This window comes from Phaenicophaeus curvirostris, chromosome 2, assembly GCF_032191515.1.
Source record: "Phaenicophaeus curvirostris isolate KB17595 chromosome 2, BPBGC_Pcur_1.0, whole genome shotgun sequence".
Classification (NCBI taxonomy): Eukaryota; Metazoa; Chordata; class Aves; order Cuculiformes; family Cuculidae; genus Phaenicophaeus; species Phaenicophaeus curvirostris.
In genome coordinates this window covers 21219483-21232931 of record NC_091393.1, presented here as the reverse complement: position 1 = coordinate 21232931, position 13449 = coordinate 21219483, and the positions used below count along the sequence as shown (strand labels likewise).

General features: G+C 37.1%; 1 protein-coding gene and 1 non-coding gene across 2 annotated transcripts in view; both read right to left on the bottom strand.

The window, feature by feature from the left end:
* COL21A1 (collagen type XXI alpha 1 chain) overlaps positions 1-13449 on the bottom strand; it is a 92546-nt gene that overhangs the window by 45738 nt on the left and 33359 nt on the right. Inside the window, exons 9-12 of the mRNA XM_069851490.1 lie at positions 13056-13139; positions 12209-12271; positions 4098-4151; positions 2998-3051 (exon numbers count right to left, since the gene is read on the bottom strand). Of these exons, the coding sequence (XP_069707591.1) occupies positions 2998-3051; positions 4098-4151; positions 12209-12271; positions 13056-13139 (255 nt within the window). The remainder of the gene's footprint in view (positions 1-2997; positions 3052-4097; positions 4152-12208; positions 12272-13055; positions 13140-13449) is intronic.
* LOC138718440 (U6 spliceosomal RNA) lies at positions 11542-11644 on the bottom strand. Its single transcript, XR_011337079.1, has one exon. It is a non-coding gene; the product is annotated as a U6 spliceosomal RNA (small nuclear RNA).

Genomic DNA, 13449 nt, shown 5'->3' with positions numbered 1-13449 from the left:
TGGTATGTAGAACCAATGTAGAACTCATGAGAGTTTCTTGATCTTTATAAAAGATTAAATACATTAAAAAATAAATGAAAACTATCATGATTTCTTTTAGAATAAATTTCACTGTATTTTCCCAATAAGGTTTATGGAGTTAACACTAAAGCTATTTAGCTTTGACAATAGGAAAAAAACCCTTTGAAAATCTCTGTGGGAACTGTGATAATTCTATCATGCATTCCTAATTCCTGAAGAAAAAGGAATTCCCTAAATCTGGGATGGCTTTGCTCATGCCTCTTATTGAAATTGTCAAAGACCTACTGACCTTATCAAATTTCTCACCAGCTTATTTCAAATGAATGAAGCATTAAAAAGTAATTAAAATTAAAAAAAAAAAGTAATAAAAATTAAGTACTTTCTCTAAAAAAATAAACAAAATGGAACCAAAATACACTGATGAAACAACTTTGGCACTTTGACAAAAGAGTTCTCATTTCAGTAGTAGAAAGAATACACTTTGGTAAAAGCAGTTGGCAATTGAAAACACAAGACAAAACAACAGGTCTTTTTATTGTCCTCACAAGTGCCAGATATAAGGAATTAAAAAAAATGTTGCTATTGGTACTGAAGATATCTATCTGACAATTTGTCTGCAAGCTGCCTTGAGCAATTACAATAGGAGGCTGAATTATAACTTGGCACTACCTGATTTGAAAAAATAAAAACTAGTTTAGTTCCTCGTTTCAGTAGATGGGATCCACCTCATTCAGGACAAAGTGACAATCATAGAATCATAGAATCACCAGGTTGGAAGAGACCCACCGGATCATCGAGTCCAACCATTCCTATCAAACACTAAACTATGCCCCTTAGCACCTTGTCCACCCGTGCCTTAAACACCTCCAGGGAAGGTGAATCAACCACCTCCCTGGGCAGCCTGTTCCAGTGCCCAATGACCCTTTCTGTGAAAAACTTTTTCCTAATGTCCAGCCTAAACCTCCCCTGGTGGAGCTTGAGGCCATTCCCTCTTGTCCTGTCCCCTGTCACTTGGGAGAAGAGGCCAGCTCCCTCCTCTCCACAACCTCCTTTCAGGTAGTTGTAGAGAGCAATGAGGTCTCCCCTCAGCCTCCTCTTCTCCAGGCTAAACACCCCCAGCTCTCTCAGCCGCTCCTCATAAGGCCTGTTCTCCAGCCCCCTCACCAGCTTTGTTGCTCTTCTCTGGACTCACTCCAGAGCCTCAACATCCTTCTTGTGGTGAGGGGCCCAGAACTGAACACAGGATTTGAGGAGCGGTCTCACCAGTGCTGAGTACAGAGGGAGAATAACCTCCCTGGACCTGCTGGTCACGCTGTTTCTGATCCAAGCCAAGATGTCATTGGCCTTCTTGGCCACCTGGGCCACTGCTGGCTCATGTTCAGTCGCTGTCAACCAACACCCCCAGGTCCCTCTCCTCCAGGCAGCTTTCTAGACAGACTTCTCCTAGTCTGTAGCACTGCACAGGGTTGTTGTGCCCCAAGTGCAGGACCCGGCATTTTTACCAAATTACTTCTGGAAAGTTGTAAATTTTTCTCTCTGTTAATATCCAACTCTATATAGAGCAGTATATTTCAATTTCTTTAATATATTTCAGTCATAAAGGAGAAATAGTAAATTATGCTCAGGAAGTTATTTTATATATTTTAAGTTCTAAGACGAAGGATAAAAGAAAACATGTTTCAGTGGTATTTATCAAACCATTCATGTCTAAGCAGATTTTGACAGATCTGCCACATATTCACAGAAACAGGAACGCAACCACAGGAATGATAGCTTGTGGGTTAATGCTATCAAAATATCTCTCAACAAATAAGTACTGAACACAGGCAATGAAACGGTGTTGAAAAAATCAGCAAAGATTATAAAATAAACACTTCATGCATCAATTGCTTCCTAACGAAAAAAAACAGAACCTCAATTTCTGCTCAAAAGTGGTGATTCAATAATTGGATAAACGAAAACACTCAGCGATGGAAGGAGTTTTAAATTAGTTGCTACAGAAACTTTACATGTAATGGGATGAAATTAAGAGATCAAAATTTGGGCTGAATCAACAGGGAAAACATTCTAATGGCAAAACCTATTTTACAGTGGAAGAAAGTTTTCTAAAACAGTGGTGGAAGCCCTATTTCTTGGCATGTTTTAAGCAAAGCTGGACTGAGCATTAGGAAATATTCTATCTGTGACAAACCTGCACTGCCAGGAGAACAGAGTTTTTCACCACCAGTGTCTCACTTTCTGCACATGGCCCAACACTGAATAATCAATTAAATTAACATCTAAGATCAATTAGATTAAGATGCCTAGAGCACAGAACACATGAGCACAATTTTCATCTCTATAATCATGTATTTGAGAATTCTACTGAACAGCAATGAATTTACAGAGCTGCTTTTAATATGGGGAACGTTAGAAGAACAAAATTCTACAGTAAAATCTGATTGGAAAAACAAGTGCTTTTTTTACAAAAAAAAACTACTCTGAAGCTTTAATAAACCAAAAACAAAACATGTTTTTATCACAATGAATTTAGAACTTTTCTAAGCACAGGGCAAAAGTGTAGAGAAGGATGGACACAGATATTTATATATCAATGAGACGTGCCAACTGCCAATGGCTAATTTATTCACTGTGTATACAGGAGAACCAGATTCAAGTTTATCCTGATTACCAGAAGGCAGTTATATCTAAGCTTCCACATGTGTCTGCAGCTCCAAGCTACCAGCTATGCCTCAGCTAGAGTTTTTCCACAAAAAGATTTTCAATTAGTCAGTGTTCTCTGATAAGAAGTGCCATCCAAAAATTCCTACCTACTTCATCTGGATGCTCACTTAAAAAGGGTGAAAAGAGACAGAAAGAAACCATCCTTACAGGGGTCTGTGTCATGCTTCCTGCTACCTATATTTAGATATGCTTTCTAATAAAAAATGATAAATGGTAAGAGTAAAATCTTTTATTTGTTACTATTTTTTTTACCTTAGCCCCATCTTTTCCTGGCTCTCCCTTGATACCCGGTAAGCCACGTGGTCCCTAAGAGAGAAGAAATGAAAACCAGCTCAAATACTAATACAATCTGATACAGAATGAGAAACAGAAATGTAATACAACATGATCCAGGGACTGATGTGTCAGTTGCCCGATCACAATATTTTGATAACTAAATACAAAAGCAGAAGAAATCAGTACAAGTATCCAGCGGGTATAAGTATGCCTCACAACCATAACCCGTGACTGGGGAACAATTCTTTGCTCTAAACAAAGATGCTCCCCAGGTTAAAAGGACATCGCATGGCCTGTTCTAGTCCAGAGATGCCTCTTTCCTTTCAAATGTCTATCAGAAAGCCTTTACATATGCTATGATGCATCCTTGCTCTTCACCCACATGCTCTTGTGATACTTCATGCAATAAATTAATGAGTCCTTGACCATCTAGCCAGACTGGATCATCCCACAACTGAAATCCGGTGGGTCTCTTCCAACCTGGTTATTCTGTGATTCTGTGATTCTGTGAAACATAGCACCTGTTTTCCAGTAACTGTCTCAGTAAAGGCTTCTATACTCGTGCAATGAAGAAAGAAAAAGAATTCTCCAGCAGTGTGGGCTTTGTCTGAAATCTCAGAATAGAATCATAGAATAGACTGGGTTGGAAGGGACCTTAAAGATCATCTAGTTCCAGCTCCCTGCGATAGGCAGGGTCCCCCCTGCGATGCCCCTTTCGATGTGTGAATTGTGCACAATCAATCACCACAACAAGGCTTCAGATCACTGTTACTGATTCATGGAAAATGGGAAGAAACTATTGTTTGGCTTCTGGACCAGAATGAAAATGTCTGTGTTCTGCTTCTACAGGCCTGGCTATGATTAGATCTGAGCTCTAATTGTCAGCCTACCTACAAACCCCAAAGTCATGCAAGTTCCAAAGCAATTCACCCAAGGATGCCCCTGAATTCATGTAATCACTTGAACCCTTTTCATTCCCCACACCTAAACTCTCAATGACAAACAATGGATACTGGGAGAGAGTTGGCAGGATTTGTCTCATATTTTCAAATTCTAGGAATGAAACAGAAACTTACTTGTACCCCTGGATTTCCTGGGATACCTGGAGTTCCTGCCGATCCCTGATATCCCTAAGGAAAAGAAACCAAGGCTTATGACTTTTCATAAGTTAAATTTATAAATTTCCAAACACCTATTTAAGGAAAAAACAATCTTCCTGGTTACTAGAGAACTCTTGTCACGACCCTGCCATTTTATGTTACACATTTTGATTCCTACTCTTGCAATCACACATTTGAGATTTAGATTTCAGCTTTCAAAAGCTCTCACCTCTGCATTTGAAATCTGCAGCCTCCAGACTAAAAGCTGATATTTTAGAATTGTTAGTTGAGAATGTAACAAAAATATAGTTTTATTCCTCATTGGAAAAGAAAAGAAAACAGGCAGCCCAAACTAAATTTGGGCTAAATTTCTTTGAACAGGCAGCCCAAACTAAATTTGATAAATCCCATGAAATTAACTACCCAATTTCAGATATGTAGAATTTCATCTTGATTTGAACTGAAAGAACTAATGACCCGGTTTCTAAATTAGTTTCAGTCTTAAAAAATTAGCACAAAATTTAATAGGGGGATTTCCACAGTGGTAAAAAGGAGGTAATAGAACCTTTTCAATACAAGGAAGGCAATGTGTATATCTGATTTCTTCTTCACATCAGTCAAAGCTTCCTACGAATAATAAACAGAGCTAAAATTATTTGCTGGGTTAGATACAAGAGAGTACTTGCTGTGCCCTCTTCCCAAGAGACATTTGAACAGATGCCCGATGAGCCAGCTGGTAACGTTAAGTATAGAAGTAAACAGAATTCTAGGTCTCTTTCATGCATGGATCTTTTATCAAGAATTCTGCTTTTAGTGCTCATGGCAGTTCCAGCAAAATCAGCTTCAACTGCAAATCGTGTAGTATTCCCAGATTGCTTCTAAGCCTCATGGGTAGCTGAAACAAATCAACAAGCCAAAAAATGATTTTAAAAGTCTCAAAAAAAAAAAAGGCAAAAAGTTTGTATGACTTCCTGTAGGATATAATTCTATATAAATAAACTTTACTTCACATTTTAGATCTCTGAAATGCTATTTCCCTTCCTTTTCCTTCTAACTAAGTAGACGAAGAAGCAAAGGAGGACAATTTCCTGGCTGAACTCAATTTCAAAATTCACAAGATGAGTAGTAAATCAGTTTTCAGCTTACACAACTGCATATTTATCTCAGAGCTAGGGCTTGTAATGTGATTGCAGATCATAGAATAGTTTGGGTTGGAATGGACCTTAAAGATCACCTAGTTCCAACCCCTTCCCACTTTATTAGTGTGTTTACTTAATGGAAAGCCTGAACAGAGAAGATTCAAAAGGAAATTCACAGAAAGTCACAAAAGTTAGAGTCACAGACTGGTACAAATAACATGACAATTGCTAGAACAAGTTAAAAACATCTTCTATATGTTACACAAAACAGCTTTCATCAAAACAAAATATCTCTTGGTATTACTATGCCTTTTGCAGTACGGATCATGAACCTATACAGAAACATAGAACCACTTTGAGATCATCAGGTGCAACTGTACCTGTCCACTATTAAACCATATCCCTGAGCAATCATATGCTAACACCTGCATTTTTTTTGCATTGAAGTCAGCTCAAGTTTCTTTCTCTAATCTCAAAGTTCTCATTAAGAATGCATGTGACACATACATATGCTCCAAGAACAGCTGTGCCATAGCTGAAATTTTATCTAAAAGGGACAGAAGTGAAAATTCCCTTTTCAACTGAGAAAGACGAATTCAGCACTGAAAGTTCACTTTCAAATAAGGTTAAAGAACTAAATTTTCCACCAGAAAAGAATTCCTTTTATTTTACTTGGTCTTCTCTCGTGGACTTTTCAGAAGATACACAAACAGTATGAAAAGTATTATAGTTAACCCTGAATTTGATACTCAGTTTTGAATCCAGTTGCAATTGAGCAAGAAGGATATATGACAAGTATTAATTCTAAAAAAAATTTAGGTGCACTAGCAGAGTAAACCTCAGAAGTACGTCTTCAACGTACCTGCCTGCCTAAAGAACTAAAGTTCAGACAGCATTCATAGGCGTCTCACATCAATCAAATATGAAATAAAAAACAGAGGACATACTGCTAAGGCAAAGACAACTACACCGAATATTTCCTTACTGAAAAGCTTTTGGAGTCACTGAACAATGTAAATGATAAAGGCATGACAATAGAGCTACTTGGGAAGGACAAAGGAGAAGTAAACAAGCTCAGTTTGGCTAGGAAATAAGCAAGGATCAACAGTAATAGACTAAAGATATTTAAGGACCGTAAACACTAAGTAAACAGACCTATTTAGGGTGATGTAACTAATCATAATGGAATTCAACTGCAAAAGAAAGAATAAACCTAGTGTTAGGAAAACATCCTGACAGAGAGGTCTGCAGACCTATTGTGGAAGCCTCTTGAGGAAAATCTTTAATACATTTAAAGCACAATTGCCTAAAGCATTAGAGGAGAAGTTTTCAGACCTTTGCATAAATTACATTACATTTTAAAGGACAGAAATTCATATAGATATTCAGACACGTACCCACACTAACACTCAAATTTGCAGTCACGCTATGACCTCTCCTTCACTGACAATATCGGTAAATAAAATCCTGTGAGGCAACAGAAATGTTTGAAAGCAATTGATGCATTCGAATTAAGTGGTTTAGCCTTCCTCTGAGAAGCTGTTTATTATCAATGAGCTTTTCTCCAATCCTGCCCCCAAACAATCTTCACCAGCACCTCACAATGCCTGTACTCATCTGCATACTGCTTCTCTTTTTCCTGACCCTTTGGACATGTGGATCAGTCAAGTGGTTCTCTCCAGCAGGTCTTTTAGGAGCTTGTGCCTTACTCCTTTCTTGGTGACTTTCTTAAGCAGTGGTAACTCAGGAGGTCAGAACAGGTGTCATCTTCTCTCTCCTTCCTCTGTTAAATGGCACAGCCCTGTAGAAGAACTTCTCCTGGCTTCCACAGGCTACCAGAACTGCCTCTGCAGTGAAGCCCCTCTGTCTACACAAACCAAAACATGAAAATGAAGGGCAAATCCAGCATTAGATCACAAAGGTAACGTAATGCTGAGTTTACCCTCCAACATAAATTTGGGAGTGACTCCTGATAAAAGATTTGCAATCATATGAACACTATCTTGGGAAAAATACAGAAAAGAGTTTTCATTGCTTTGCCCATCACTTTCTTTGCTTTGTTTGGTTTAGCCCATTTAATTCTTTCTCCATTTGATTACAGTCCCTTCCATTGGCTTTGCCATCATCTGCCAAGGCTTTCATAGCTCAGAGCCACTAGTAGTATATTTTACCTGAACATGATGGTCTTAGCTCAACTTCCACAATGGGGAAAAAACCAAAATATCCAACAACATTATTAAATACAAGGTCACAAATCCAGCTTAAAAAGTTCCTGAGCTTCAGACTTTTGGGATTTACCAAGGGAGTAAAACTTCCTGCTTGCTACTCAGATGTTCATCTTTATCATCTGCCTGAAGAGAGTCATATGGTCTTTTAACAAAATGTATAGATGTATGCAACACAAGTCAGCATCAGTCATCACCCTGATTTCGAAGTAGTAGGTCCGTATTAAGAAGAAAGGAGCAAATGTTTCCTCTAAGAGCAAGGTCACAGTGTTACTGAGGAATATGTATTTTTCTGGGATTGAGAGCAGCATTTTACAGCTGAATTATCAAATATGTCTGTGAAAGTTTCCCGAGAAAAGTAGCTGCAGCATTTATATCAACCTAAATCCCCAAGGAAACCATCCAATAGCACAGGTAATCCTATGTATGCATGAAAATATTACCCTTTTTTATTCTAAAATTAATGTTGAAATAGCTGGCTGTTGCCATTATACTAAGTTGATTATAAAAGATTCAGCATTCAGTTAGTCACAAAGTATTATTAAGCTCTAGGTACAGCTGTAATAATGCTCCACAGTTTTTTTAAACAAAATATTGGAATGATCAGAAAGCACTTAACTATATGAGGCTTTTGATATATTATGAACTCTTTAACTGGGTATGTCAGTAAAGTCAGTCTCACCAGATTATTTTTAAACCGCTTATTGCTTATGGACACTAAAGACAAGGCAAATGGTTCCAAACTTTCATGAACAAAACTAGATAGAATACTGGAAAATTGTCCAGACTTGCCAGCTGCATGGTTCAAAGTTCAAAATTGACAAATAAGTGTATTTTTTCATTACTTTCAGCAGACTGATAACCTGTCACCTTTATTAACCACAAGTGATGGCTGCACAGACTCTGTTCATTTATTTTTCCCCCTAACTTGAGTTTTTCCACAGGACTTATAAAGTGTTCTTTGGAATAAAAAATGGCTTTGTGACCACACAGTCAAGCTGCTGAGCATTCTCAGGGCCAGTAACCACTCCAGCTGCTTCCTTTTGATAAATAACTCCCCTTAAAATGAGTTCCAGTTGAGATTCAAATACTATTTTTATCCCTGTGCTTATTTACCACTGCTATTTCTCCTGACAAGACATTTTAATCATTTCAAGTCCTGAATGACATTTTTGATTGAAAAAAAGTGTCTTTGGATTACTTATTATATTTCTCACTTTTGTGCTTTTCTCCAGTTACTTCAACTGATCTGAGTATAGAAAATAGAACAAGTAACAACTAAAGGAAAAAGACAAAAAAAACCTGTGAACATCTATGAACAAAACTATTTAAAAAAAGTAATTAAGGACTGAATGAAAATTATTCATGTTCATGTTCATTTCCCAAAATATTACCGCAAACAATTTTCCTGCATAACACCAGGTGAATAATTAATTGATGGTCACACTGACGATATTCATGGGAATTGTCTTGAATTTTCCTGGACTAAAACTAACTTTAATTATTACAACTATCTAGCCAGCCCACAAGCAATAAACTAAATTTTTCTTGATGCTTTACTTGAAAAATCAGTTACATATAGCAGTATAAATGCATGCCTAAAACCTTTCTCAGAGGAAGAAACATTTTGTTGACCAGTTATACTGTTCCAAGAAAATGAATACCAGATAGACAAACTGGAATAACTTTAGAGAAGAATAGAAAAATGTGTTTGGGAACAGAAAAGACTGACTTTCCAGGAAAAGCTTTTCATGCAAAAGCCATTTGATTAAACAGCATTGACTACACAACTACCTGTAAGCCTATTGTGCTGTCTGAATTAAGAGCTTGCTTTTCAGAGTTCCCCAGGGCATACAGCTAAAAAGATTCATACGAACACCGTTATCTCAAACAAGGGAGATCACTGACAGCACAGAAGAACTGCAAGTCATATCAGTAAACAAATAAGTAAAACAGAAACAAAAAGACAGAGAGGGATCTGTTTTCCTGCAGAGTGTTTCTAAAGGGTCTCTCATCATTCACGGCCAAAAGCTAACCTGGAAAGCACTCAAGAATCTACTGTAAAGAACAATAATGTACTGGCCAGAGCTGCAGATGATCTAATAGGTTTGCAATTATGTCCTTACAAAGAACAAGTGCAAAAAGCTTCAGCTGATTTTTTTTTTAAAAATAGTCAATTAACAAAGCTATAGGATTTAACTGTAAGCACTTCAAATAATACATGAACTTCAGTTCAGCAAAATGGTAACATTTCTCCTTAAGCAGGGCTTTTTGATGCTCTTCTAATTGTCTGAGATACTTTTGCTAATATTTTTTATGTTCAGAGAATGCCCATCTATGCATGTTATGACTCACTTGCAGGAAAAAGACCGTAACTGCCAGATTCAAATGTTAAAGAAATACTACAGTATCAATTTATTTCTTTTCTATAATTCACCATGATACAAATTTCAGTGTTTATGGGAAGATAGATAGCATTGAAGTGGAAACCTGCAAATAAAATTGTCAAAACCTGTCATAACAAATTATTTCTAAAACAATACTGTTGCAGCTGATGGGACACTTAAAAAAAACATCCTTAACCTGTTTTTTAAAAGAGAGGATGGAATATGATAGTTTTTTACTAAAATCTAGTCCACTCTGGCTCCACTAAAGCTTACAGTTTCACTTTATTTTTCAAAACATCAGAATTAGCTGGGTTATAGACACCCCTGCTATGCTTATCCATACTGCAAATCAACTTTGGCAACTGGCATGGTCAAATTATGATGGACACCTTCTCCCATGCAACTCTGGATTGAGGCAGTTTGTATACCCATCTTTGCGTAAGAGAACAGATCTTCAGAAGCTTAAGCACCATCAATCATCAAGCAAGAAGTTATTCTGAATAGATCACACCTCTCTAGCTCATATTCTACTCATTCCTATTTTAAAACCTGTATTTTCATGATTGTTTGAAACCAAAATATAGTATTTTATAGCACTGACAATTTCAAGTCAGATCATTTTCTCTATTTCTAGTTCCAAAAAAAAATTTGAGGATAAATGCTACCAAAAGCTGTTTAAGACAGAATCAAAAGTATAAAAATTTATTCATACCATTGGAAAAATAAGGACCTTTGTGGGACTACTGAAAAATTGATGTACTCCCTGCTTTCCTGGGCCATCAGGGCTGCCATGGCCAGGTTTCAATAGACCAAGTCAATTTTCAGTTTTTAGAAGCAATTGCATTTCTTGCTTTCAGTGCCTACAACCTAAGGACTCAGCCACAAAATCTAGTTCTCAGAATATGAATTAAAGGCAACAATGAATTAACACCACCTAGTACATGGGTGCAATTTTCTTTTCCTGCTTTTGATATCCAAGCAGAGAAATAATCCTGTTTTCAGAAGCAAAGTATTTTTAATACTCCTAACTGTCTTTTACCTTTTTCTTTATCCTTTTTTTTAAAAAATATAAATAAAATAGATATAATAGATTCTAATGAACAGTAAGAGGCCACATTCTTAGAAAAGACATGTGAGTGATCAAGACTCCCAGTTTCCAGCTTTCTCTTAACACACCAGAGGCACAGGCACACTACCACTTTGCAGGCTGTTAACAAAATCTCAGAGAACAGAGAAGCTCAGCTGTTAGTATCTTAGAGCCTTCCAATTATATTCACAAATCTAATATATTTTTAATGAAACTTTTGGCTATTTCTATATATTTGTTTTGCTTACAATTTTATTACAATAATAAACATCAACCAGGAAGACCAGATGAGCCATTGCCAAATCTGTTGTTTTTATTTCAGGGACATATGTGATTCATCTACTTTCTCCCATATTTTCATAGAATAGAATCATAGAATAGAATCATAGAATAGAATCATAGAATAGAATCATAGAATAACCAGGTTGGAAGAGACCCACCGGATCATCAAGTCCAACCATTCCTATCAAACACTAAACCATGCCCCTTAGCACCTCGTCCACCCGTGCCTTAAACACCTCCAGGGAAGGTGACTCAACCCCCTCCCTGGGCAGCCTGTGCCCAATGACCCTTTCTGTGAAGAAAAATATGGAATGCTTCACAAATTTGCGTGTCATCCTTGCGCAGGGGCCATGCTAATCTTCTCTGTATTGTTCCAATTTTACCATGCATACTAATGGAATGCCAACTTAAAAAGTAAAATCTAGGGTATGAATAAAATACAGATATTTTTATGTTTTAACACAATTTTTAGAACTGCAAAATATCTATATTTTTAATATTGTATATGTATAACTACATATTTTCATGGACTACTTAAGGCAGCCTAAAAAGATATTAAATGAACCAAGCTTAAACATGAGAAGCAATCCCGAAAACAAAATAGACAGAATTTTAGCTGCCGTAAAGTGCTTTCTAATGCAAAAATTCTTAAGCAGTAGAGATTGATGGTCAGAAGGTGATCAATGCTTCAAACTGATGCAAAGACCAACAGGAGCACTTATAGCCTGTTCTTTGTTTTACAACAGTGCTTAACTCGTGCTATCATATTTACAGCTTTTTAGCTTGAAAGAAAAATACTGCGATTAACATATTCATAGAATTGTTTCATTCAGATCGTGCTTAAGCAACATTCAGAGTTTCAAGGAATGGAGATGAATTCTAGATTTGAAAATCTGGTACCAGTGGTACATGGTTTTCTCCTATTAGTTTTGCATTTACAAGATATGACTAAGTTTTTAGTACTCACAGGCTTACCATCTGGACCAGGCTGACCAGGATAACCATGGTTCCCGGGCTGCCCAGGGTCACCCTAAAGAGAAGTTATATGTTAACACACAGAATATATGAAAGAGCATTTTAAAATTAGCAGAATGCAACCTTAACCCTAATACATTCCACAGAACAGTGACTGCAAGCGCAGATACCTGCTGTTGAGGAATAATTCCTACAGCAAAGAGAACCTGATCTTCTAACCCCCTTCTTGGGAAAAGTCTCCTTAAACTCTTGTGTAGGAGTTGGAGATCGAAGCCCACCTGCAGTTACAGCACAAGTTTGGTCCATCATCTCAAATGCTTTCAAGGCTTTTAACATCTTAATCAACAGAAATAAAATACTAGGAATTTGAGTTTGCCACATTAGATATTTTAGACTGAAGTCTGGTTCTCCTTTTAATCCTTCAGCAACAGTGAAGGGAGGTCATCAGATCAGCCATGGTCCAACTTTCCCAGTAAGCATCTAGTCCATTTTTTAACAAAGGGGAAAATCTCTCCATTAAAAGATTTCTATTGGCAAACCATTCTATTCTCAAATGATCAACAGTTCAAAATCATTTGCTGAAGAGTAGCAAGGAAACACAATTTGACATCCATGAACTTTTCTTTTAGAAAATGAAAGATGCATTTCTGTTGTCAGGAGTTATGGCATCAAATTCTGGCCTTGAGGATCCTAATCACAATATTCTTGCACTGGAACCCAGAAATAGGAGAATTTGTCCTTTGCTTTTTTGATTTGACTGAGTGTGACTGGCCAACATAAAACTTCACGGGGGAAAAAAAAAAGCTGTCTACACTCAATAAGGCAGAAAGGAAACTTACTTTGGGGCCTGGAGGTCCTTGTTTTCCTGGTGGGCAAATGCAGGGGGCAGGTGTGGAGCCTACATCACTAGGGCCATTCATGCACTACCAAGAGTGAAACCAACAATCAATACACATGCCAAAAGCATTTAACAAATGTATCATAACATTATATGAAACTGGTTTTCACTCCTTTGTTCAGCTGGAACTTCTGCTTACCTGAATATTGCCCTCCAACTACTGTGCATGCATGAATTCATCATTTTACCCAGAAGAAAAATAAATAAAATAAAAAAATACCGATGGTGGGCTGATATCTGAAACTCTATTTGCTTTTCCACAAATATTTTTTTATATGTAGTTTGATAATTTTCAAGCTGGCAACACACAAAACTCTTTGCCTAAACTAATGGAT